This window comes from Scyliorhinus torazame, chromosome 8 (assembly GCF_047496885.1).
Source record: "Scyliorhinus torazame isolate Kashiwa2021f chromosome 8, sScyTor2.1, whole genome shotgun sequence".
NCBI classification, from domain to species: domain Eukaryota; kingdom Metazoa; phylum Chordata; class Chondrichthyes; order Carcharhiniformes; family Scyliorhinidae; genus Scyliorhinus; species Scyliorhinus torazame.
The window spans coordinates 23644322-23670474 of record NC_092714.1 but is presented as its reverse complement, the minus strand read 5'-3'; the positions used below and the strand labels follow the sequence as shown (position 1 = coordinate 23670474).

General features: G+C 48.4%; 1 protein-coding gene across 4 annotated transcripts in view; it reads right to left on the bottom strand.

Moving 5' to 3' along the window:
* Positions 1 to 12741, bottom strand: part of tmprss3a (transmembrane serine protease 3a) — a 54993-nt gene extending 42252 nt beyond the window's left edge. For all 4 annotated transcript variants that reach the window (XM_072513155.1, XM_072513156.1, XM_072513157.1 and 1 more), the window contains exons 1-3: positions 12679 to 12741; positions 11287 to 11434; positions 10600 to 10716 (exon numbers count right to left, since the gene is read on the bottom strand). In XM_072513155.1, coding sequence (XP_072369256.1) covers positions 10600 to 10716; positions 11287 to 11434; positions 12679 to 12693 — 280 coding nt within the window. In that variant the 5' untranslated portion in view covers positions 12694 to 12741. The remainder of the gene's footprint in view (positions 1 to 10599; positions 10717 to 11286; positions 11435 to 12678) is intronic.
* Between the last annotated feature and the right edge of the window lie 13412 nt (positions 12742 to 26153).

The window sequence follows — 26153 nt, the reverse complement described above, 5'->3', positions numbered from 1 at the left end:
AGCTGCAATCCAAAAACAAGCCCTAAAATTACATGGGAGCAGAGTTTATAATCTGTAATTATAACAATGTTCTTCTATTATTCCATGCGTTTTGACATAATCCTTTTCCCTCAAACCACTTATGGCACCAGTTCTAAGCCTTGTGACATTCCACTGGCAACTGGCTGCCTACGACGTGCTTGGCCCTGCAGAACCACTTTGTTTATCAATCATATCAATTCATTTTGATACATTCCCATCGAGCTGATAGGAACACAGGAACTTAGGAATTAGGAGCAAGAGTAGGCCATTTGGCCCCTCGGGTCTGCTCCGCCATTCAACATGATCATCGGCCTCAACTCCACTTTCCCATTGACTCCCCATATCCCTAGACTTCCTGGTGCTAGGTTAGTCAAGTGCAGCTCTGCCATGGTGGAACCGGAAAGGAGCTAAGTGCTTTCTGCTGTGAGCAGAGAAGAAACAAAACTACTTAGCTCCTGTGATGCGGCGAGGAGCTGTCAATCATTGCAATTGTATTGATAAACATTGTTGTGAGCATCAAAGCAGGGTTCTTGAGATGTATTCAAGCATGAAGGGAAAGACAAATAAACAATCCACCAAGCAGCTGTGTCTGTACCATTAAGCTGTCAATCATAGGCTCATGAGGTATTGCTCTGTGAAGTTGAAGGGATGTTTTACATTTCAAAGCGTGTCAGGGGATTTGAAGCCTTTTGAAGTGTTGTGGGCTTTCCTGGAAGCCTCTGACACTTGTAACAGCTGATATTTTAAAGGTTTTTGTCTGAGGGAGCAAATGTTCGGAAAGGGAAAATATTTCTGCATTGTTTCTTATGTGGACTGCTCTTCAGATGTCAGGCAGAATAGTTCAGGGTGAGGAGGGCACGACACAATTAAAAAATTTAGACAAGGAGGATGCCATTGAGCAGATGGTTGACTGATTATCATACCAATGGTGACCTTTAGGTTGCCCAGGGCTGGAAGGGGTAGAACAGGCACAGGAATGTGGATTGGCTTGGATTTGTTTATTGTCACGTGTACCGAGGTACAGTGAAAAGTATTTTTCTGCGAGCAGCTCAACAGATCATTAAATACATGGGAAGAAAAGGGAATAAAAGAAAATACATAATAGGGCAACACAACATATACAATGTAACTACATAAGCACTGGCATCGGATGAAGCATACAGGGTGTAGTGTTAATGAGGTCAGTCCATAAGAGGGTCATTTAGGAGTCTGGTAACAGCGGGGAAGAAGCTGTTTTTGAGTCTGTTCGTGATTGTTCTCAGACTTCTGTATCTCCTGCCCGATGGAAGAAGTTGGAAGAGTGAGTAAGCCGGGTGGGAGGGATCTTTGATTATGCTGCCCACTTTCCCCAGGCAGCGGGAGGTGTAGATGGAGTCAATGGATGGGAGGCAGGTTCATGTGATGGACTGGGCGGTGTTCACGACTCTCTGAAGTTTCTTGCGGTCCTGGGCCGAGCAGTTGCCATACCAGGCTGTGATGCAGCCCGATAGGATGCGGGTCCCGGGGTCAAATGTGGGTCCCGGGGTCAAATCCTCACCAACAGTCCAAGGCCACCCAAGTCCCACAACCCATGTGGGAACCCCCACCTGCAGCCTGGAAGTAGCAGAAGGGCACATGACCTATGGCCTGACCCCCTTGACCCTCCCCCTCTTGGGGATCACTGTCCCAGGCACGTATGTTACTGCCAGTGTGCAGGTGCCATGGTGCCAGGGGGCAGTGCAACTTTGGCAATGACAGAGGGTGGTGACTGAAGGGGCGGCTTGATGGGGGCTGATGGGGGGTGATGGGGGGCTGATGGGGGTGCTGATGGGAGGTTGATGGGGGTGCTGATGGGAGGTTGATGGGGGCTGATGGGGGGCTGAAGGGGGGGTGATGGGTGGCTGATGGGGTGCTGATGGGAGGTTGATGGGGGGCTGATGGGGGGCTGAAGGGGTGGCTGGTGAGGGCTGATGGGGGGTGATGGGGGGCTGAAGGGGTGGCTGATGGGGGGTGATGGGGGGCTGAAGGGGTGGCTGATGGGGGGTGATGGGGGCTGATGGGGGGTGATGGGGGCTGATGGGGGTGCTGATGGGAGGTTGATGGGGGGCTGATGGGGGGCTGAAGGGGGGGTGATGGGGGGTTGATGGGGGTACTGATGGGAGGTTGATGGGGGGCTGATGGGGGGCTGAAGGGGTGCTGATGGGAGGTTGATGGGGGGCTGATGTGGGGGTGATGGGGGGCTGATGGGGGTGCTGGTGGGGGGCTGAAGGGGTGGCTGATGAGGATTCCGATGGGTATCTGATGGGGGGCTGATGGGGGCTGAAGGAGAGCTGCGGAGTATGAGAGTAACTGGAGTGGGAGGGGTGTTCGGGTGGGGGGGGTCGGGTCAGTCACATGCGAGCATGGTGTGGGAGGGGTGACCCGTTATTCCCATGGTGGGGGAGAGCATGCCCATCCTTTTCAGTGGGGTGGGGGGTGGGAGTGAGGATTTGAGTTGGCGGGGGAATCCAGTGAGATCTCCACCATGCATAAATGAGAATGGTTTAGGAGTGAGCCTCACACCTGGGCGCCTCTCCCAGTGACAGCGCGAAACTGCCACGATTTTCCAATAGCGGGAGCACTTAGACTCCCAGATAGAGAATCATGGCATTGAATTTTTACAGAACGGCAAGAGGCCATTCGGCCCATCATGTCTACACCAGCCAACAAGCACCGATTTACTCCAATCCAATTTTCCCGCATTTGGCCATCAGCCTCGCGTGCCGTGGCATTTCAAGTGCTCATCTAAATATTTCTCAAACATTGTGAAGGTTCCTGCCTCTACCACCCTTTCAGGCAGTGAGTTCCAGATTCCAACTACCCTCAGGGTGAAAGCATTTTTCCCAACAGCCCCTATAAACCTCCTGCCTCTGACCTTAAATCTATGCCACCTGGTTATTGATCCCTCCGCTAAGGGGAAACATTCCTTCCTAGCCAGGCGGTCGATAGCCCTCAGAATTGTACACACCTCAATCAGGTTCCCCCTCAGCCTTCTCAGCTCCAAGGAAAAACAACTCCAGCCTTACCAGTGGATATCTGAAACCCTCCAGCCCAAGCAACATCCTGGTGAATCTCCGCTGCACCCTCTCCAGTGCAATCACTTCCTTCCTATAGTGAGGTGACCAGAACTGCACACAGTACTCCAGCTGCCGCCTAACCAGTGTTTTACACAGCTCCATCATAACCTCCCTGCTCTTGCATTCTATGCTGAGCTAATAAGGAGGCAAGTATCCTATGTGTCTCCTTAACCACCTTACCTACCTGCCCTGCTGTCTTCAGGGATAACGGACATGCACACCAAGGTCCTTTTGATCCTTTGTGCTTCGTAGCGTCCTACTGTTCATTGTATATTCCTTTGCCATATTATTCCTCCCAAAATGCATTACCTCACACTTTACAGGGTTACATTCCATATGCCACTGTTCTGCCCATCCAACTAGCCCGCCTATACCGTCCTGTAATTTAAGGCCTTGCTCCACACCATTTATCACACCATCAATTTTTGTGTCATCTGTGAACATACTTATCGTACCCTCAATTCACAAGTGTTCTAGGTTCCCCAGCCAGGGGGAAAGAGCCTCTCAGTATCCACCCTGTTTAGCCCATTCAGAATTATATATGTGACAATGAGATCACCGCCCTAAACTCTAAACTTCTTTTAAACTTCAGAGAATATCGACCCAATTTGCTCAGCTTTCTATTATCGGACAACTCTCTCATCCCAGGAACCAATCTAGTGAACCTTTGCTGTACTGCCTCCAAGGCAAGTAGATACCTACCTAAGGGGCTGGTTTAGCACCGTGGGCTAAACAGCTGGCTTGTAATGCAGAACAAGACTAGCAGCACAATTTCAATTCCCGTACTGGCCTCCCCGAACAGGCGCCGGAATGTGGCGACAAGGGGCTTTTCACAATAACTTCATTGAAGCCTCCTTGTGACAATAAGTGATTATTATTATTAAACCTTCTTCGATATTGAGACCAAAACTATGCACGTTACTCCAGGTATGGCCTCACCAGTGCCCCATACAATTAGAGCAACATTTCCTCATTCTTGTATTCCAACCCCCTTGAAATAAATTGCCTTCTCTGCTGTGCCTGCATGCTGACTTTCTATATTCTGATGACTGATGTGAAATGTTTCTCTCGCCTGACTATTTCCAGAATTTTCTGATTTATTGTATATTCCTTTGCCTTGTTAGTCTTCCAAAAGTGAGGATGTTTCTTGTGCGAGGACAGCCACGCCCCCACTTTGAAATATTCTGCTTTACTATTCTTATTACACTTGGCCACATTAAACCCCTGTTTCCACCTTCTGGCCTCAAACCTAGCCTGTACATATCTCTTTGCAAACGTTTTATGTCCTCCTCACAGCTTACATTCCATTCACAGCTTTGTCTCATTAGCAAATTTAGATACTTTAATCTTTGTCTCTTCATCAAAGTCATTAACAATCTTGCGATTGTTTCTGTTCCCATATTTGGTGGTGCACTCGGGAGGCATTTATCCGAGTCCATAGCTGTTTTTTCCTGGAAAAGGGTGCTATCCTGTCGCCAGAGGTGCCACTGCACATCAAGCATGGCTGACCATGAGTCTCTCTCTCTCACCACCTGCCATTGTTGTGTGTTGGAAGGGTCTTGCAGATTGATACTCAACCTTTTGTCCATGTTATGAATGCACCTCTTTGGCCACCAATTCCTGGGATTGGTCTCGAACCCAGAGCTTCTGCCCCAGAGGCAGGGACACTACCGTGTCACAAGTCCTTCATACAGTCTTATGACACTCCACTATATACAGCCTGTGATATCATGGCGGAGCTGTCTAAGGTGCTGGATTTAGGTTTCAGCGCCTATGCAGGTGTCAGTTCCAATCCCCTTGTTTAACTTTGGTGATTCTGAAGACTCAGTGCCAGCGCAAAGTTGTGCAGCTGATTGTATTTTGGGGGTTTAGCTCAGTTGGTTGGATGGCTGGTTTGTGTTGCAGAGCGATGTCAACAGCACGGGTTCAATCCCTGTACCGCCTGAGGTTATTCATGAAGGCCCTGCCTTCTCAACCTTTCCTCTCACCTGAGGTGTGGTGATCCTCAGGTTAAATCACCACCAGTCAGCTCTCCCCCTCAAAGGGGAAAGCAGCCTATGGTCATCTGGGACTATGGCGACTTAATACAAGTATACCACATCTACTGGTTCCCCCTTATCAACCCTATAGGTAGCATTCTCCAAAAACTCTAATATATCTGTCAAACATGATTTCCTTTTCATAAAAGCATTTGATCATGCTATGATTTTCAAAGAGCACTTTTAAAACTTCCTTTATAATAGATGATAGCATTTTGCTGATGATTGATGTCTGGTTAACTCGCCTGTATTTCCTTGTTTTATTTCTCCTCTCTTCTTGTATAAAGGTGTTGCATTTGCAACTTGCAATTTGCTGGGATCATTCTAAAACCCAGGGAATTTTGGAAAATAATTAAATAAATAATCTTTATCAGTGTCACAAGTAGGCTTATATTAACACTGCAATGAAGTTACTGTGAAAATTCCCTAGTCGCCACACTCCGGCGCCTGTTCGGGTACATGGACAGGGAATTCAGAATGTCCAGATTGCCTAACAGCATGTCTTTCGGGACTTGGGGCAGGACACCAGAGCACCCGGAGGAAACCCACACCGACAGGGGAGGCGGTGGCATAGTGACATTGTCGCTGGATTAGTGATCCAAAGACCCAGGGTGATGATCTGGGGACCCGGGTTCGAATCCCACCATGGCAGGGGGTGGAATTTAACCCCAATAAAATATCTGGAAATTAAAGTCTAATGATCTGCCATTCTTACCTGGCCTGGCCTACACGTGACTTCCGACCCACAGCAATGTGGTTCACAATAAATGCTGGCATAGCCTGCGAAGCCCACATCCCATGAACAAATTAAATAGAAACACGGGGAGAACGTGCAGACTCTGCCCAGACAGTGGTCCAACCGGGAATTTAACCTGGGACCCTAGTGCTGTGAAGCAACCGTGCCTCCCATGGTAATGACCAGCACATCCACGATCGCAGCAGTTACCTCGTTTAGAACCTAACGATGCAGGTCACCAGGTCCTGGGGAACTCTGAGCTTTCCCCTCAGTTTCTCCAGAGCTGATATTAATTACTTTAAGTTCCTCATTAGCCTGTGGTATGCAATGTGTGTCTTCTACTACTATGAAAGCAAACATAAAATATTTATTTAATGTCTCTGCCATTTCCTCATTCCTGATAATGATTTATCTTTTCTCTACCTCGAAGGTACTTGCTTAACTTAGTTACTTCCATTTTTCACCATTTGTTAAAGCTGTTACTATCTGATTTTACATTCCTGACTGATTTAATCTCATAGCCCATAATTTCCACCTTTTTAATCAACATTTTGATCACATTTCCTGTTTTCCCATACAATCATCAGACATACTGTGATTCTTTGCAACATCTTTTAATCAAATAGAATCACGCACATCCTTTGTGAGGATGGATCTTTCTTGCTGAGATTTTGTTTTGTAATGGAACATATTTTTGTATTGTTTCTTTCAAAGTTCCCTCTGTTTACCATTTAGTCTGTTTGCTCAATCAACGTGAGTCAGATCTCTCCACATGTTTATTTAATTGGGTTTCTTTCAGTTTAACTTTCTTGTCTGAGCTTGGATTTTATGCATGTTGTGTAGAATGAGGTTAGATGTCTTCCTGAAGACCAGGTAGGTGATATTCACTGTCTCCCCTATCCAGGTGATGGTCAGAGTGACTGTCCTTTACATTAATTCAGCATTTCACTGAATATGGCATCAAGGGGCCCTAGAAAAAACGGGTTCAATGAGAATGAGAGGAAACTCTCTACTGGTTGGAGTGCGGGGTGGTGGCGGGGAAGTGGTATTGTCACTTGGCTAGTAATCCAGAGACCCAGGGCACAATCTGGGGACCTGAGTTCAAATTCTGCCCATGGCATATGGTTAAGTTTGATTCCTAATGATGACCATGAAATGCACTGCTGTCTCACACCAGGTTCAATTCCGAATATCAGGTGACTGACTGTGTGGAGTTTGCTAGTTCTCCCCGTGTCTGCGTGGGTGTCCACCGAGTGCTCCAATTTCCTCCCATAGTCTAACGATGTGCGGGTTAGGTGGATTGGCCATGCTAAATTGCCCCTTTGTGTCCCAAAGTTAGGTGAAGTTGTTGGAATGGGGAGGGGGATTGGGCCTAGGTGGGGGGCTCTTTTGGTGGGTCAGTGCAGATTCGAAGGGCTGCATAGTTTCATGCACTGTCGGGAATCCGTGAAAGCCCATAGGAATAAAAGATCACTGGGTGTAAAATTGACTAAAGGACAGAGAGTAATGGTGAATGATTGCTGTCCAGAATGGAAAAGGATATATGTGATATGTATCCCAGGGGTCAGTATAGAAACATAGAAAATAGAAGCCAGAGTAGGCCGTTTGGCCTTTCGAGCCTGCCCCGCGATTCATTATGATCATAGCTGATCATTCAACTCAGTATCCTGCTCCTGCTTTCCCCATACATTCTTTGATCCCTTTTTCCCCAGGAGCGATATCTAGCACCTTCTTGAAAGCTTACAATGTTCAGGCCTCAACTACTTCCTGTGGAAGCAAATTCCACAAGCTCACCATTCTCTGAATTAAGAAAGTTCTCCTAAACTCTGTCGCAAAAGGTCTACCCCGTATCCTTAGACAGCGAAACCTGGTTGTGGACTCCTCTGTCATCAGGAACATCCTTCCTTCATCTGTCCTGTCTAGCTTTGTTAGAATTTTATAAGTTTCTGTGACATCCCCCTAATTTTTCAAACATCCAGTAAATATAATTCAAACCGACTCGATCTCTCCTCATACGTTAGTCCTGTCATCTCAGGAATCAGCCTGGTAAACCTTCGCTGCACTCCCTCTATAGCAAGAACATCGGGCGGGATTCTCTCATCCTGAGGCTATGTGTTGACGCTGTCGTAAACGCCATGCCACTCCAGCTACCGATCCTGGTGTCAGATGGGCGCCGCGGGGTGGCAGTGGCACCGGCGCGATTGCCGTGCATGTGCAGTAGCTCCCTTCTCCGCGCCAGCCCCGATGCAACATGGCGTAGAGCTATAGGGGTCAACGTGGAACAAAAGAGGCCCCCAGCCCGAGAGGCCGGCCCGCCGACCGGTAGGCCCTGATCACGGGCCAGGCCACAGCGGAGACCTCTCCCGGGGTCGGACCACCCTCCCCGCCCCCAGACGCATCCACGCCGAGGTCCCGCCGGGAAAGAGCAGGTGTGGACGGCGCCGGCGGGACTCGGCCTTTTCAGCGTGGCCGCTCAGCTCATCCCAGGCCGAGAATCGCTGGGGGTGGGGGGGGGGGGGGGGGGGGGGGGCGTAGAGCGGCCTCCGAACGCACCGGTCCCGACGATTCTCCGTTCGGGCACCGGGGTGAGAGAATCCCGGCCATCCTGCCTCAGATAAGGAGAACAAAACTGTACATAATATTCCAGCTGTGGCCTCACTGAAGTCCTGTATAATTGCAGCAAGACATCCCAGCTTCTGAGCTAGAATCCTCTCACTATGAAGGCCAACATACCATTTGCCTTCTTTACCACCTGCTGCACCTGCATACTTATCTTCAGCGACTGGAATACGAGGACACCCAGGCCTTGTTGCACATCCCCCTCTCTCAAACTATAGCCAGTCAGATAGTAATCTGCCTTTCTGTTTTTGCTCTCTCAAACAGCTTTGTGTCATCTGCAAATTTGGAGATATTTAGTTGCCTCATCTGAATAATTAATACATACTGTGAATAGCTGGGGTTCTAACACTGGTCCCTGCGGTACCCCACTAGCCACTGTCTGCCATTTGGAAAAAGACCCATTTATTCCTACTCTTTGTTTCCTGTCTGCCAACCAGTTTGCTCTCTATCTCAATACAGAATCCCCAATCCCACGCGCTTTAATAAAACTCACAGATCTCTTATGTGGGACTTTGTCGAAAGCCTTCTGAAAGTTCATGTAAACCACATCCACTTTCCCCCTTGTTAACTCTACTGGTTACATCCCTGAATAATTCCAGTAGATTTGTTAAGAATGTTTTCCCTTTCGTAGATTCATGCTGACTCTGTCCGATCCTGCCACTGTTTCCCAAGTTCTCTGATATTGAATATTTTATAATGGACTCCAGCATTCCTTCCACTACCAACATCAGGCTGACTGGTCTATAATTCCCTCTTTTCTCTCTATGTCCCTTTGTGGGGTTACATTCGCTCCCCCCAACCTGTATGAACTGTTCCAAAGTCTATAGAATCTTCGAAGCTGTCCACCAATGCATCCACTATTTCAAGGGCCACTTCTTTAAGTTCTCAGGGATGTGGCTTATTAGGCCCTGGGATTTGTCAGCCTTCAATCCCTTCAATTTCCAGAACACCATTTCCCTAGTAATACTATTTTCTTTCAGTTTCTCCCTCTCACGAAATCCTGTGTTCCAAATATGTCTTGTATGTTATTTTTTGTCCTCATTTATGAAGTCAGAACTAATGTATTTAGTTGGTCAGCCATTTTTTTGTTCCCCATTATACATTTCTCTGTCTGACTGTAAGGGTCCTACATTTGTCTTAGAACGTAGAACATACAGTGCTGGAGGAGGCCATTCGGCCCATCGAGTCTGCACCGACCCACTTTAGCCCTCACTTCCACCCTATCGCCGTAACCCAATAACACCTCCTAACCTTTTTTGTCACTAAGGGCAATTTATCATGGCCAATCCACCTAACCTGCGCGTCTTTGGACTGTGGGAGGAAACCGGAGCACCCAGAGGAAACCCACGCAGACACGGGGAGAACGTGCAGACTCCACACAGACAGTGACCCAGTGGGGAATCTTCACCAATCCTTTCCTCTTAATATACATATGGAAGCTTTTACAGTCAGTTTTAAGGTACCCCGCAAGCTTTCCCTCGTACTCTATTTTCTCCTTTTTAACCAATCCTTTTGTGCTCCTTTGCTGAATTCTAAACTGCTCCCAATCCTCAGGCCTGTTGTTCCGGCCAATTTGTATGCCTCTTCCATGGATCTAATATTATCGCTAATTTCCATTGTAAGCCCTGGGTTGACCATCTTTCCCATTTTATTTTTGTGCCAGGCAGGAATGAACAATTGTTGCTGTTCACCCGTGCGCTCTTTGAATGTTTGCCATAATGTCTCATTCGAAAAAAGGCACCACAGACAGTGCAGCACTCTCTCAGTACTGCACTGGGAGTGTCAGGCTGGATTATCGCCTCAGATTCCTGGAGTGGAGCTTGAACCTGTAACCTTCTGACTTGTGTGAGAGCCACAAAAAGACCCCATAAAATCTCGCTCCAACCAGCGAACATAAAATTTTATCCAGTATTGTAATGACTTCACTAACAGTGATACAGGACATTTCTTCCGCCACTCTGCCTTCATCTCCATCCCCAAACTAGAGAGATTAGAGAGGCTAAAAAGAGGACAAATTATATTTTCCATTCAGAAAAGAGCACCAAATGCGTACAGCTCAAACACTGAAAAGTGTGGACATTGTACTCACCACCCACAGCAATGGCGATTGTGATTAATACTACGCCACTCACACCCACTGCAACCAAAATAAGAAGCTTCTTGGATGCAAGAAAATGGCATTTTGAATAGGTTAGGTCCTGGTTTTCTGGAAAGTTTAAAAAAAGACTTGATGAAACAACTGGAATATTGGATGTTGTTTCGGCTGACACCAAATAAAACTATGGAATCAGGTGCACACCTACATTATTTACCGTCACCAACCAATTACACGGGGAGAACATGCAGACCCCGCACAGACAGTAACCCAAGCTGGGAATCGAACCTGGGATCCTGTCGCTGTGAAGCAACAGTGCTACCCACTGTGCTACCGTACCACCCAATGATTCCTTGAATAGAAACAATGTTCAGCGGTATGGGGAAAAGGCAGGGAAATGGTACTAAGTTATAATACTCATTTGGAGTGCCAATGCATATACGACGGACCGTATGGCCTCCTTCTGCACCGTAACATTTCTGTGACTCTGGAAATGCGGAGGACAATCATTTTTTTCTTTCTGTTAGTGAGCAATGTAAACATATGGCCACGTCATAGCCGAGGACATTTGCCCATTGATCTGAGCGTTGATTTTGGAACGTGACCCTCTTCAACAAAAGCTTATAGCCAGGACCTCAACTAAACGTCACTAGAATAGAGACAGAAAAACAACCACTTTACCTGCCTCGACCGGCAATACTTTTGATTCAAGAGTGTTGGAGATTCTTTGTGCGGTGTTGGGAAGTTCGATGGTAGGCAGCTCATCTTCGGTGACTGATACTATTTCTAAATTTGTGCTGTCTGCGTTCTCTGCTGCTTCAGCTTGTACCTGCAGTCAATTAAGTTAAAAAAAAGTCATTAAAATAGGCACACACTACTGCTCCACAGTAGAACTGGGGTCTATCAAAGATGGATATTTCTAAAAATATATCTTAAAATCCCCAATGGAAGAATCACACACCAAAGTAGTTTGAGTTGAAGCTCAACTAACTAACTAGTATTGATACTCTAAGATGTGATGACTTTAGCTGATTTGAGCCATTCAGTTCCAGGCGGTTGGAGAGGTTGGGTGGAGAACGACAGGGAAATGTGGACGACAGCATTGACTCCAGTGTTCTGGGGAAGTGGGAGCTGTAGATAGACTGCAGGTACGAAGATGCTAGGGGCAGGATTGCGACCAATAGGATTTAACCGGTGTGGGATACAGATGGAATTTGATCAGTTATGCGCAGGATCGAAAGCAACAAGAGTCCTTTCCCCTCTGAAGTGCTTTCCCCGAATACAAAGTTTGACATAGAATCCCGACCGTGCAGAAGGAGGCCATTTGGCCCATCGACATACGCTTCACTCCCCAGTGTCGTCATGTCGAGGGGCACACGGTCGTCGGGTTCTTTGCTGGCCACTGCAAAAAATGGAACTGTTTATATCTCCAAGCTCTCCCTCCCCTCCTGCAGTCAAAAGCCGAGCCTTGATTTACATCACCTTTGGTGATGCCTTCGTCTTTCCTCTCCGTTTCTTGAGGGTTTTGTAGCATCTGTCAGTGGCAAAGCTGACTGCATTACAGTAGTGAGGGAGTGCTGCACTGTTGGAGGTCCCTTCTTCAGGAGTGAGGCATGGAACCAAGGCCAGGTCGCCCCCTTCACAGGGGGAATATAATATCCATTGCGCTGCTTTGAAGAAGAGCAGGGGAGCTCTCCTGGTCAATATATATATCCCTCAAAAGCAATGTCATTAAAGCAGGTTATCTGATCGTTATCACACTGCTGTCTGTGGGAGCTTACTGTGCATATGTTAGCTGCAACATTTCCTCCATTAAAACAGCGACGACACTTCAAAAGTTCTTCATTGGCTGCAAAGCACTTTGGGACGTCCTGAGTGGTGACAGGTGCTATTACAAATACAAGCCTTTCTTTTCTTTAACAGTACACTGCCCCGTGTAGGACAGCCTACAGATGACTGGTCAACCTATCTGTCTTCAATGTCTCAAAAAGCTCTGGCAAAAGAAAACAGATGAATAAATGATCGGACCTCAGGCCAGACTGTTGAGGCCCTAATTATTTCTCTTTAGCTTACCTCTGTGGAAGACATTTCTCACACAGATTACAAAACCATGTCAGGGCATGCACATGACTTAATCCAGCCGGGCCCCGTGGTCTTGAAGAAATCGCAATGAAGGCACATTTGCCAAAGCCGGTTGTTTGATAATCCCTGTGCGAGGAACAATGAGAGCCAGCAAACAGCTCAGACAGTGACTATCAGGTTGCTCCTCCACTGAGCAGGTGGCTATGGATACCAGGCAGCATTACATCGCTCCTCATTATGATCAGGATCAAATGGTAAGCCAACACCGCCTTGTGGTTGACACATCAATTTAACACAATGTGCGCTCCAGAATGCCTGCGAAAAGCTACACTTCAAGTACCCATGTAGAACGTAACTGTCCCCAAATATCACACCCCATTATAATCTATCTCTTCTAAATTTGTGGAAAGGGTGGATGTTTACAAAGCATTGAAATTATTAATTGTTGTAACTATAAGGACACCTTTTTAAAATTCATTGTTGTTTTGAAATATATTTTTCTTCCAAACCTGGCAAAACACATATGTGCTTCATTGGTTAGGCCAGCATTTGCTGCCCCTCCCTAATCGCCCTTGAGAAGGTGGTGGTGAGCTGCCTTCTTGAACCCCTGCAGTCCATGTGGCGTAGGTACACCCACACTGCTTTAGGGAGGGAGTCCCAAGAGTTTGACCCAGTGACAGTGAAGGTTCAGTGATGTATTTGCAAGTCGGGGTGGTAAATGACTTAGAGGGGAACCTCCAGGTGGTGGGGTTCCCAGGTATCTGCTGCTCTCGTCCTTCTAGATGGTAGTAGTCATGGGTTTGGAAGGTGCTGCCTAAGGAGCCTTGGTGAGTTCCTGCAGTGCATCTTAAAGATGGTACACACGGCTGCCCCTGTTAGTCGGTGGTGGAGGGAGTGCATGTTTGTGGAAGGGGTGCCAATCAAGTGGTTGCTTTGTCCTGGATGGTGTCAAGTTTCTTGAGTGTTCTTGGAGCTGCACTCATCCAGGCAAGTGGGGAGTATCTCATTGCACTCCTGATTTGCGCCTTGTAGATGGTGAACAGGCTTTGGGGGGAGGGGGGGGTCAGCAGGTGGGTTCGTTGCTGCAGGATTCCTAGCCTCTGACTTGCTCGTGTAGCCACAAATGTGACTAGTCCAGTTAAGTTTCTGGTCAATGGTAACCCCCAGGATGTTGATTTTGGGGGATTCAGTGATGGTGATACCAATGAATGTCACGGGGCAATGGTTTGATTTTCTCTTATTGGAGATGGGCATTGCCTCACACTTGTGTTGCGCAAATGTAACTTGCCACTTGTCAGCCCAAGCCTGGATATTGTCCAGGTCTTGCTGCATTTGCACGTGGACTGCTTCAGTGTCTGAGGAGTCACCAATGGTTCTGAACATTGTGCAATCATCAGCAAACATCCCACATCTACCTTATGTTGGAAGGAAGGTCATTGAGGAAGCAGCTGAAGATGGATGGGCTGAGGACACTATCCTGGGGAACTCCTGCAGTGATGCCCTGGAGCTGAGATGACTGACCTCCAACCACCACAACCATCGTCCTTTGTACTGGGTATGACACCAACCAGCGGAGAGGTTTCTCCCCTGATTCCCATTGACTCCTGTTTAACTAGCGCTCCTTCACGCCATACTCGATTGAATGCTGCCTTGATGTCAAGGGCAGTCACTCTCACCTCCCCACTGGGGTTTAGCTCTGCTGTCCAAATTGGAACCAGGGCTGTAATGAGGTCAGGAGCTGACAGAACCCAAACTGAGCGTCACTGAGCAGGTATTTCTAAATAAGTGCCACTTGATAACACTGTTGATGACCCCTTCCATCACTTTACTGTTGATGGAGAGTAGACTGATAGGGCGGTAATTGGCTGTGTTGGATGTGGCTTGCTACTTGTGTACAGGACGCACCTAGGCAATTTTCCACATTGCCGGGTAAACACCAGTGCTGTAGCTGTACTGGATCAGCTTGGCTAGGAGCGCAGCAAGTTCTGGAGCACAAGACTTCAGTACTATTGCGGAATATTGTCAGGATCCGTAGCCTTTGCAGTATCCACTGCCTTTACTCGTTTCTTGATAACACATGGAGTGAATCGTATTGGCTGAAGACTGACACCTGTGAAGCTGGGGCCCTCCGAAGGAGACCGCCATGGCTCATCCACTCGGCACTTCAGGCTAAAGATTTTTTCCGAATGCCTCAGCCTTGTCTTTTGCACAGATGTGCTGGGCTCCTCCATCATTAAGGGTGGGGATATTTGTGAACCTCCTCCTCCAGTGAATTGGTTAATTGTCCACCACCATTCACGGCTGGACGTGGCAGGACGACAGAATTTCGATCTGATCCATTGGCTGTGGAATCGCTCAGCTCTGTCTATCACTTGCTGTTTATGTTGCTGGGAATGCAAGCAGTCCTGTGTTGTGGTTTCACCAGGTTGCCACATCATTTTTAGGTATGCCGGGTGTTGCTCCTGGCACGCTCTCCTGCACTCTGCATTGAACCAGGGTTGTTCCCCTGGCTTGGTGGTAATGCTCGAGTGGCGGATATGCCAGATCATTACAGATTGTGGTTGAGTACAATTCTGCTGCTGATGGCCCACAGTGCCTCATGGATTCCCAGTCTTTAGTTGCTGGATCTCTTCTGAATCTACTCCATTTAGCACGATAGCAATGCCACACAATAAGGTGGAGGATATCATCAATGTAAAGATGGGATTTCGTCTTCACAAGGACTGTGCGGTAGTCACTTTTACCGATACTGTCATGGACAGATACACCTGCAGCAGGCAGATTGGCCAGGATGACGTCCAGTATGTTTTTCCCTCTTGTTGGTCCCCTCACTACCTACCACCTGCCCAGTCCAGCAGCTATGTCCTTTAGGACTCAGCCAGCTTGGTCAGTCATGGTGCTATCGAGCCACTCTTAGTGACGGATATTGAAGTCCCCCACGCAGAGTACATTCTGTGCCTTTGCACCCTCAATGCTTCCTCCAAGTGGTGTTCAACATGGAGGAGAATTGATTCATCAGCTGATGGTGGCCGGTGTGTTGTAATCAGCAGGAGGTTTCCATGCCCATGTTTAACCTGGAGACATGAGGCTTCATGGGATCCAGAGCCGATGTTGAGGACTTCCACGGCAACTCCCTCACGACTGTTCACCACTGTGCTGCCACCTCTGCTGGGTCTGTCTTGCCGGTGAGACAGGACACACCCAGGGATGGTGAGAGTGGTGCCTGAGACATTCGGCCGGATGCTCCACCCCGCTGCGCCACATTTCTGCCCCGACCCGCCGGCGGGATGCTCCGTTACGCCAGCCGGTCAATGGGGTTTCCCGTTGTGGGGCAGCCCCACGCCGTCGGGAAACCCCTGAGCTGCCGGCAAAACGGAGCATCCTGCCGGCGGAGAATCATTGTCTGTAAGGTATGATTCTGTGAGTATGACTGTGTCCGGCTGTTGTTTGACTAGTCTGTGAGACAGCTCTCCCAACTTTGGCACAAGCCCCCAGATGTTAGTAAGGCGGACTTTGCAGGGTGGGCATAGCTGCATTTGCCATTGTTGTTGCCAGTGCCTGGGTCGATGCCGGGTCGTCCGTCCAGTTTCATTGCTTCTTATTGACCTTGGAGCGGTTTTATCCAACTGAGCTTTACAGACCATTTCAGAGGACATTTAAGAGCCAATCATGTTGCTGTGGGTCTGGAGTCACTTGTCGGCCCGACCAGGTGAAGATAGCAGGTTTCCTTCCCTACAGGACATTAGTGAAGCAGCTGTTTTTTTTTTACAACAATCAACAATGATTTCATGGTCATCGTTAGCTCCAGATATTTATTGGATTCAATTTCCACCACCTGCTATGGTAGGATTCAAACCCTGGGTCTTTGCATCACCAGTCCAGGGTAAGAAAACTAGGCTGTTGCCTCTCCATATTTATTTGTCCAGCTCCCCTTCAATTGGTGGAGCAGGTGAAGTTCCTGTACCTGAATAGGAGTGTGGTGGACATGTGTCAAACTCATGTGGTTAAACTTGTCATACATATGGGCTGGTTTAGCTCAGTGGGCTAGATAGCTGGTTTGTCATGCAGAACAAGGCCAGCAGCGCAGGTTCAATTCCCGTACCAGCTTACCCAAACAGGCGCCGGAATGTGGCGACTAGGGGCTTTTCACAGTAACTTCATACTTGTGACAATTAAAGATTATTATTATTTATTATTATTTATCAAACTCAGTACAGGAAGTCAAGTCATTTCCTGTCAAACTGCGCTTAACAGCATTATAGATGTTAATTACTACCAGTCAAACTCTTTGGCACTGAAAATAAAATATTTTATTTTAAGTGTGGAGTCCCATTCTTTCAAGTTTCCATTGATTTTGAAGGTTTAAAATCTATAAATTTTTCTTTCTGTCTTTCTTTTTTTCCCTTTTAATCCAATCTTTATTTCCTCTTTTAATTCTCTTTCTGGAACTGAATTGACATTGAATTTGCTCATTCTAATTTACACTTCCTGGCTCAATCCTTGTGCTCTCATTTTATAATCCTTCAAACTGATTGGTTAAGGAGAAAGGTGTTTTACTCAGATTCTGGATGGGACCATGTCATTGCCATCCCCCTGTCCCTGCAACTTTCACAGCAAAATATCACCGATATTCAACAGGCAAGGGTAGGTCTAACTGTGAGGATAGTTCGTCCATCTGGCACAGCACTGTTTCGGCCATTTTGAGATGTGTGGATTGGTTCATGAATATTGGGAACCTTGAAGCCGAGCCGTGGTCCACTCTAAGTGGTTCAAAGTCTGAGAAGCGCAACCCTCCCTGTTCAGGGGTGGGCGGGAAGGTGGTGGGGAGGCCCCATGCTGTATTTTACCAGCCGCAAGCGCCTTCAAACGCACTGACAGGGAAGCATAAAATCCAGCCCAAGGATGGTGAGAATTGGCGGATTGCCCAGCCACATGTCTACTTGAGCTCCGATGGGAACGTGCTGGAATGTTTGCATCTGTGTGTTTGTGTTGGGGTTGGCAATTCTGACTGGACGTGTTCCTGGAGGCTTCATCACATGGCCTCCTGGTTCCATCCACCCCTTACCCTCTTCTCCAGCCATTAGTCAGCCAACATTGCCATCACCGTGCACCCTGTCTTCTCAGGCCAATCGGGAATTGAAAAGACACTTTGGTACAGGGTTGCTTTCGGGTCCAACAGCCCCATCTTCAATATTTTCATACTGATTAGTGGGGGTCGAGATGGAATCGTGCCCCTCTGTGGTGGTCTTCGGGGTGTCAGAGTCTACAGAGTTCGACACAGGGAGGGGGTTACGGACACAAACAACAAAGAACAAAGAAATGTACAGCACAGGAACAGGCCCTTCGGTCCTCCAAGTCCGTGCCGACCATGCTGCCCGACTAAACTACAATCTTCTACACTTCCTGGGTCCATATCCTTCTATTCCCATCCTATTCATGTATTTGTCAAGATGCCCCTTAAATGTCCCGATCGTCCCTGCTTCCACCACCTCCTCCGGTAGCGGGTTCCAGGCACCCACTACCCTCTGCGTAAAAAACTTGCCTCGTACATCTACTCTAAACCTTGCCCCTCTCACCTTAAACCTATGCCCCCTAGTAATTGACCCCTCTACCCTGGGGAAAAGCCTCTGACTATCCACTCTGTCTATGCCCCTCATAATTTTGTATACCTCTATCAGGTCTCCCCTCAACCTCCTTCGTTCCAGTGAGAACAAACCGAGTTTATTCAACCGCTCCTCATAGCTAATGCCCTCCATACCAGGCAACATTCTGGTAAATCTCTTCTGCACCCTCTCTAAAGCCTCCACATCCTTCTGGTAGTGTGGCAACCAGAATTGAACACTATACTCCAAGTGTGGCCTAACTAAGGTTCTATACAGCTGCAACATGACTTGCCAATTCTTATACTCAATGCCCCGGCCAATGAAGGCAAGCATGCCGTATGCCTTCTTGACTACCTCCTCCACCTGTGTTGCCCCTTTCAATGACCTGTGGACCTGTACTCCTAGATCTCTTTGACTTTCAATACTCTTGAGGGTTCTACCATTCACTGTATATTCCCTATCTGCATTAGACCTTCCAAAATGCATTACCTCACATTTTCCGGATTAAACTCCATCTGCCATCTCTCCGCCCAAGTCTCCAAACAATCTAAATCCTGCTGTATCCTCCGACAGTCCTCATCGCTATCCGCAATTCCACCAACCTTTGTGTCGTCTGCAAACTTACTAATAAGACCAGTTACATTTTCCTCCAAATCATTTATATATACTACAAAGAGCAAAGGTCCCAGCACTGATCCCTGTGGAACACCACTGGTCACAGCCCTCCAATGAGAAAAGCATCCTTCCAGTGCTACTCTCTGCCTTCTATGGCCTAGCCAGTTCTGTATCCACCTTGCCAGCTCACCCCTGATCCCGTGTGACTTCACCTTTTGTACTAGTCTACCATGAGGGACCTTGTCAAAGGCCTTACTGAAGTCCATATAGACAACATCCACTGCCCTACCTGCATCAATCATCTTAGTGACCTCCTCGAAAAACTCTATCAAGTTAGTGAGACACGACCTCCCCTTCACAAAACCGTGCTGCCTCTCACTAATACGTCCATTTGCTTCCAAATGGGAGTAGATCCTGTCTCGAAGAATTCTCTCCAGTAATTTCCCTACCACTGAAGTAAAGCTCACCGGCCTGTAATTCCCAGGATTATCCTTGCTACCCTTCTTAAACAGAGGAACAACATTGGCTATTCTCCAGTCCTCCGGGACATCCCCTGAAGACAGCGAGGATCCAAAGATTTCTGTCAAGGCCTCAGCAATTTCCTCTCCAGCCTCCTTCAGTATTCTGGGGTAGATCCCATCAGGCCCTGGGGACTTATCTACCTTAATATTTTTTAAGACACCCAACACCTCGTCTTTTTGGATCACAATGTGACCCAGGCTATCTACACCCCCTTCTCCAGACTCAACATCTACCAATTCCTTCTCTTTGGTGAATACTGATGCAAAGTATTCATTTAGTACCTCGCCCATTTCCTCTGGCTCCACACATAGATTCCCTTGCCTATCCTTCAGTGGGCCAACCCTTTCCCTGGCTACCCTCTTGCTTTTTATGTACGTGTAAAAAGCCTTGGGATTTTCCTTAACCCTATTTGCCAATGACTTTTCATGACCCCTTCTAGCCCTCCTGACTCCTTGCTTAAGTTCCTTCCTACTTTCCTTATATTCCACGCAGGCTTCGTCTGTTCCCAGCCTTTTAGCCCTGACAAATGCCTCCTTTTTCTTTTTGACGAGGCCTACAATATCACTCGTCATCCAAGGTTCCCGAAAATTGCCGTATTTATCCTTCTTCCTCACAGGAACATGCCGGTCCTGTATTCCTTTCAACTGCCACTTGAAAGCCTCCCACATGTCAGATGTTGATTTGCCCTCAAACATCCGCCCCCAATCTATGTTCTTCAGTTCCCGCCTAATATTGTTATAATTAGCCTTCCCCCAATTTAGCACCTTCATCCTAGGACCACTCTTATCCTTGTCCACCAGTACTTTAAAACTTACTGAATTGTGGTCACTGTTACCGAAATGCTCCCCTACTGAAACATCTACCAAGTGGCCGGGCTCATTCCCCAATACCAGGTCCAGTACGCCCCCTTCCCTAGTTGGACTGTCTACATATTGTTTTAAGAAGCCCTCCTGGATTCTCCTTACAAACTCCGCCCCGTCTAAGCCCCTGGCACTAAGTGAGTTCCAGTCAATATTGGGGAAGTTGAAGTCTCCCATCACCACAACCCTGTTGTTTTTACTCTTTTCCAAAATCTGTCTACCTATCTGCTCCTCTATCTCCCGCTGGCTGTTGGGAGGCCTGTAGTATACCCCCAACATTGTGACTGCACCCTTCTTATTCCTGATCTCTACCCATATAGCCTCACTGCCCTCTGAGGTGTCCTCTCGCAGTACAGCTGTGATATTCTACCGAACCAGTAGCGCAACTCCGCCTCCCCTTTTACACCCCCCTCTATCCCGCCTGAAACATCTAAATCCTGGAACGTTTAGCTGCCAATCCTGCCCTTCCCTCAACCAGGTCTCTGTAATGGCAACAACATCATAGTTCCAAGTACTAATCCAAGCTCTAAGTTCATCTGCCTTACCCGTAATACTTCTTGCATTAAAACATATGCACTTCAGGCCACCAGACCCGCTGTGTTCAGCAACTTCTCCCTGTCTGCTCTGCCTCAGAGCCACACTGTCCCTATTCCCTAGTTCTCCCTCAATGCTCTCACCTTCTGACCTCTTGCTCCCGTGCCCACCCCCCTGCCATACTAGTTTAAACCCTCCCGTGTGACACTAGCAAACCTCGCGGCCAGGATATTTATGCCTCTCCGGTTTAGATGCAACCCGTCCTTCTTATACAGGTCACACCTGCCCCGGAAGAGCTCCGAGTGGTCCAGATAATGGAAACCCTCCCTCCTACACCAGCTGTTTAGCCACGTGTTTAGCTGCTCTATCTTCCTAATTCTAGCCTCACTGGCACGTGGCACAGGGAGTAATCCCGAGATTACAACCCTCGAGGTCCTGTCTTTTAACTTTCTGCCTAGCTCCCTGAACTCCTGCTGCAGGACCTCATGCCCCTTCCTGCCTATGTCGTTAGTACCAATATGTACAAAGACCTCTGCCTGTTTGCCCTCCCCCTTCAGGATGCCCTCTACCCGTTCGGAGACATCCTGGACCCTGGCACCAGGGAGGCAACATACCATCCTGGAGTCTCTTTCACGTCCACAGAAGCGCCTATCTGCGCCCCTGACTATAGAGTCCCCTGTTACTATTGCTCTTCTGCGCTTTGACCCTCCCTTCTGAACATCAGAACCAGCCGTGGTGCCACTGCTCTGGCTGCTGCTGCTTTCCCCTGATAGGCTATCCCCCCCGACAGTATCCAAAGGGGTATATCTGTTCGAGAGGGGGACAACCACAGGGGATTCCTGCACTGACTGCCTGCCCTTTCTGGTGGTCACCCATTTCTCTGCCTGCACCTTGGGTGTGACCACATTTACATAACTGCGATCTATGACGCTTTCCGCCACCTGCATGCTCCTAAGTGCATCCAATTGCTGCTCCAACCGAACCATGCGGTCTGTGAGGAGCTCCAGTTGGGTGCACTTTCTGCAGATGAAGCCATCCAGGACGCTGGAAGCCTCCCGGACCTGCCACATCTCACAGTCAGAGCACACCACCCCTCTAACTGACATTGCATCAATTAATTAAAATTAAAATTAAAAATGTTTTTTTTTTTGAATATTTTTTAAAAAATTTCAAAGTTACTGTTAACTATCTGTTTCCTAGCACTAGATTTCTAATAGAAATGCGAAAGCTAAATATAGTACTCTCCGATCTCTGGCTTAGATATCCCTCTAAATTATAATTAAGTAATTATGTTTAATTAGTTACCAATGCTCAATTTTTAAAATTTAGTGTAGAATCCCAACCAGCCACTCAGGCCACAGCTTTTCTGTGATGTCACTTCAGTTTCCCCCCGACACACACAATTTGAAAAAGGTATTCAAGTAAAAATGAGTCTTCACTCCACTGATCGCCAGGCGGAGCCTTCAGCCCGATCAGAGGTCTGCAGCACCACCCAAAGCCTCGGAGTGGCTCTCAGGCCTGGCCGAGTTACTGAGTCTAGAGAAGATAACGTTCTGGATCAGGGGGTCCAAGGAGAGATTCCACGACACATGGAATAAGTTCACAAACCTCTTTGAGGACCTGTTCGCAAGCAGCAGCTAACTGGGGTGGGTGAGGCGGGGTGGGAGAGCAGATAGTAAGGAGGGGGACAGATAGGAAGGAGGGGACTAAGAAGGGGGGAAGGGAGGGCACGGAGGGGCGAGAGGGGGCAGGGAGTAGCGGCGGGATGAAAGGAAGCTCACGTACAGCAGATAAAGGCCGTTCGCTGGAGTAGACACAGACCCCTCCCACACACAGAAAACCGAGGAGGCTGATCACCCTAACCTCCCTCAAAAACTCAATGGGGGAACAGGACCCCCCACCCCCCCCACCCCATCAAAATGAGTATAAATAGAAAGAAAGTGAAGAGTTCTGGAGTTCTGGCATTAATTGTAAATACAAATGTAAATAAGAGAATGTGAGCACCGGAACCTGGGTCACAGGGAAAGTGACAACTTGTTGTACAGAGGTTTATGAAGTTTCTGTTGCTCAATTTCTTCATTTGTGCCTCTTGCTGTGTATAAACCTTGGACGGGACTCTCAGACCCCCCGCCGGGTCGGAGAATCGCCGGGGGGGGGGGGCGGCGTGAAACCCGCCCCGCCGCCCCAACGCTGGCTGCCAAATTCCCCAGCGCCAGGTATCGGGCGGTGGCAGGGATCATGCCGTGCCGGTCGGGGGCCATTGGCAGCAACCCTCCCGGCAATTCCCGTTGGCCACCCGTTTTCGGCCAGTCCTGCCGGCGTGAAATGGACACGGTCCATCACGGTGCGACCTGGCTAGAAGGCCGTCTACCGGAGTCCTCGGGGTGGCGCGAGAGGATCCGGCCCCCGGGCAGGGGGGGGGGGGGGGTGGGCTACGGTGGCCCGGCCCGCGATCGGGGCCCATCGATCTGCGGGTGGGTCTGTGCCGTGGGGGCAATCTTAGCCTCTACGCCGGCCTCTGTCGGGCTCCCCCATGGCCGGCGCGGAGAAGAAACGCCCTGCGCATGCGCAAGAACATGCCGGCGGTTCTGCGCATGCGCGGGACCACCGCGGCCCTTTGGCGCCGGTTGGCACGGTGCCAACCCCTCCGCCGTCGGCCTAGCCCCTGGAACTGCAGAGGATTCTTGGCGCCAGCGTCGGGCCAACCCGCCGATTGTGGGACAATCCCGCCACAGGTTACTAAATGCTAAAAATCCCAAATAAAAATATTTTAAAAAGAGAAATTCAGTGGTTAACTGTGAAATATGGTGAGCAAAGATCCTCCAGATCTTGTCAGTTTTTATCATTCCCTGGGCCTTCAAAGGCTTTTGATAAATGAAACTCTCGGATTGTACTTTCTGTATTACACCCCCTCCCCTAACCACAACCTTGAACTCCCTGCCTTTTTCACAAACACGGTGATCACCGTTTTCACACGAGAAGCTGAATAGAAATACAACAAGAATTCTTTCAGTAAATTTATCTCAATTCATGCTAGATGGGATATTCGTGATGACGTGTCGGCGGTATTTAATTTTTTGTCAGTGGTGTATTTAGCACAGATGATGAAATGATCAAGTGGTGTTTCAGTCAGGCCAATGTCCTGTGACTTAGGGTCAAGAGTCCACTGAACTATACTTGGCTGCCTCTCACATGATACTCTGAGACCCTTCCACTCGGTTCTTCCCGTCACCTTGATTCAGCTTACCCTCGCTATTTCCTCAGACACAAATGCTTTAATCCACGGTTGCAGACAGCGTCTGCTGAACTTTGGCCGAGTTCTTAATAGCTTCTTGGCATCATTTTTTTGCAAGGTGGATGGTGAATGGTCACTCTCAGACCTGTCCCCGCCGGCCTCCTGCCAGGGAACCTCGGCGGAAACTTCAGCTGACTTTTATTTCCCTGTCCTTCAGCTTTTGTTTAATTGCTCTTAACCGTCCTTCTTCTTGCTCTCTCTATCCTTCTCAGCAGCCTGCCCAAATTTTCCTCCTTTCGCCAGACAGTCGAGGAGCACTTGCTGCGAGTGCTGGATAGTTTTGTCCCACTGAGACAAGGAAGGAATGGTAAGGTGAAGGAGCCTTGGATGACAAGAGAAGTGGAGCTTCTAGTCAAGAGGAAGAAGGAAGCTTACGTAAGGTTGAGGAAACAAGGATCTGATTCGACTCTAGAGGGTTACTAGGTAGCCAGGAAGGAACTCAAAAATGGACTGAGGAGAGCTAGAAGGGGGCATGAAAAAGCCCTGGCGGGAAGGATTAGGGAAAACCCAAGGCGTTCTACACTTATGTGAGAAATAAGAGGATGATCAGAGTGAGAGTAGGGCCGATCAGGGATAGTCGAGGAAACTTGTGCCTAGAGTCTGAGGAGATGGGGGAGGCCCTAAATGAATATTTTGCTTCTGTATTCACTAGAGAGAGAGACCTTGTTGCTCATGAGAACAGTGTGAACCAGGTTAATAGACTCAAACAGGTTAATAGATTCAACAGACATTAAGAAGGATGGTGTGCTGGAATTGTAGAAAAGAATCAGGTTAGATAAGTCCCCTGGGCCTGATGGGATATACCCAAGGTTACTACGGGAAGCGAGGGAGGAGATTGCTGCGCCGTTGGCGGTGATCTTTGCGTCCTCACTCTCCAATGGAGTAGTACCGGATGATTGGAGGGAGGCGAATGTTGTTCCCCTGTTCAAGAAAGGGAATAGGGAAATCCCTGGGAATTACAGGCCCATCAGTCTTACGTCTGTGGTGAGCAAAATATTGGAAAGGATTCTGAGAGATAGGATTTATGATTATTTAGAAAAACATAGTTTGATTAAAGATAGTCAGAATGGCTTTGTGTGAGGCAGGTCATGCCTCACAAGCCTCATTGAATTCTTTGAGGATGTGACGAGACACATTGATGAAGGTCGGGCAGTGGATGCGGTGTATATGGATTTCAGTAAGGCATTTGATAAGGTTGACCATGGTAGGCTCATTTAGAAAGTTAGGTGGCATGGGATACAGGGAAATTTGGCTGTCTGGATACAGAATTGGCTGGCCGAAAGAAGACAGAGAATGGTAGTGGATGGAAAGTATTCCGCCTGGAGGTCGGTGACCAGTGGTGTCCCCCGGGGCTCTGTTCTGGGACCTCTGTTCTTTGTGGTTTTTATAAATGACTTGGATGAGTAAGTGGAAGGGTGGGTTAGTAAGTTTGCCGATGACACAAAGATTGGGGGAGTTGTAGATAGTGTTGGGGGTTGTTGCAGGTTACAGCAGGACATTGACAGGATGCAGAGCTGGGCTGAGAAGTGGCAGATGGAGTTCAACCTTGATAAATGTGAAGTGATTCATTTTGGAAGGTTGAATTCGAATGCTTAATACAGCGTTGAAGGCAGGATTCTTGGAAGTGTGGAGGAACAGAGGGATCTTGGGGTCACGTACATAGATCCCTCAAAGTTGCCACCCAGGTTGATAGGGTTGTGAAGAAGGGGTATGGTGTGTCGGCTTTCATTAACAGGGGGATTGAGTTCCAGAGGCGAGGTTTTTGCTGCAGCTTTATAAAACTCTCGTTCGACCACACTTGGAATATTGGGTGGGATTCTCTCAGTCCACGCCGGGCCGGAGAATCGCTGGGTCGGGCGCGAATCACGCGACGCCACCCCGACGCCGGTCGTGGACAGCTCTACACGGCCTCCCCCGGCGATTCTCCGCCCGGGATGGGCCGAGTGGCCGCAAAACAAATCCGAGTCCTGCAGGCGCCGTCCACGTGTGGTCTTACCCGGCGGGACCTCGCCGTGCATCCTTCCGGGGGGCAGCCTG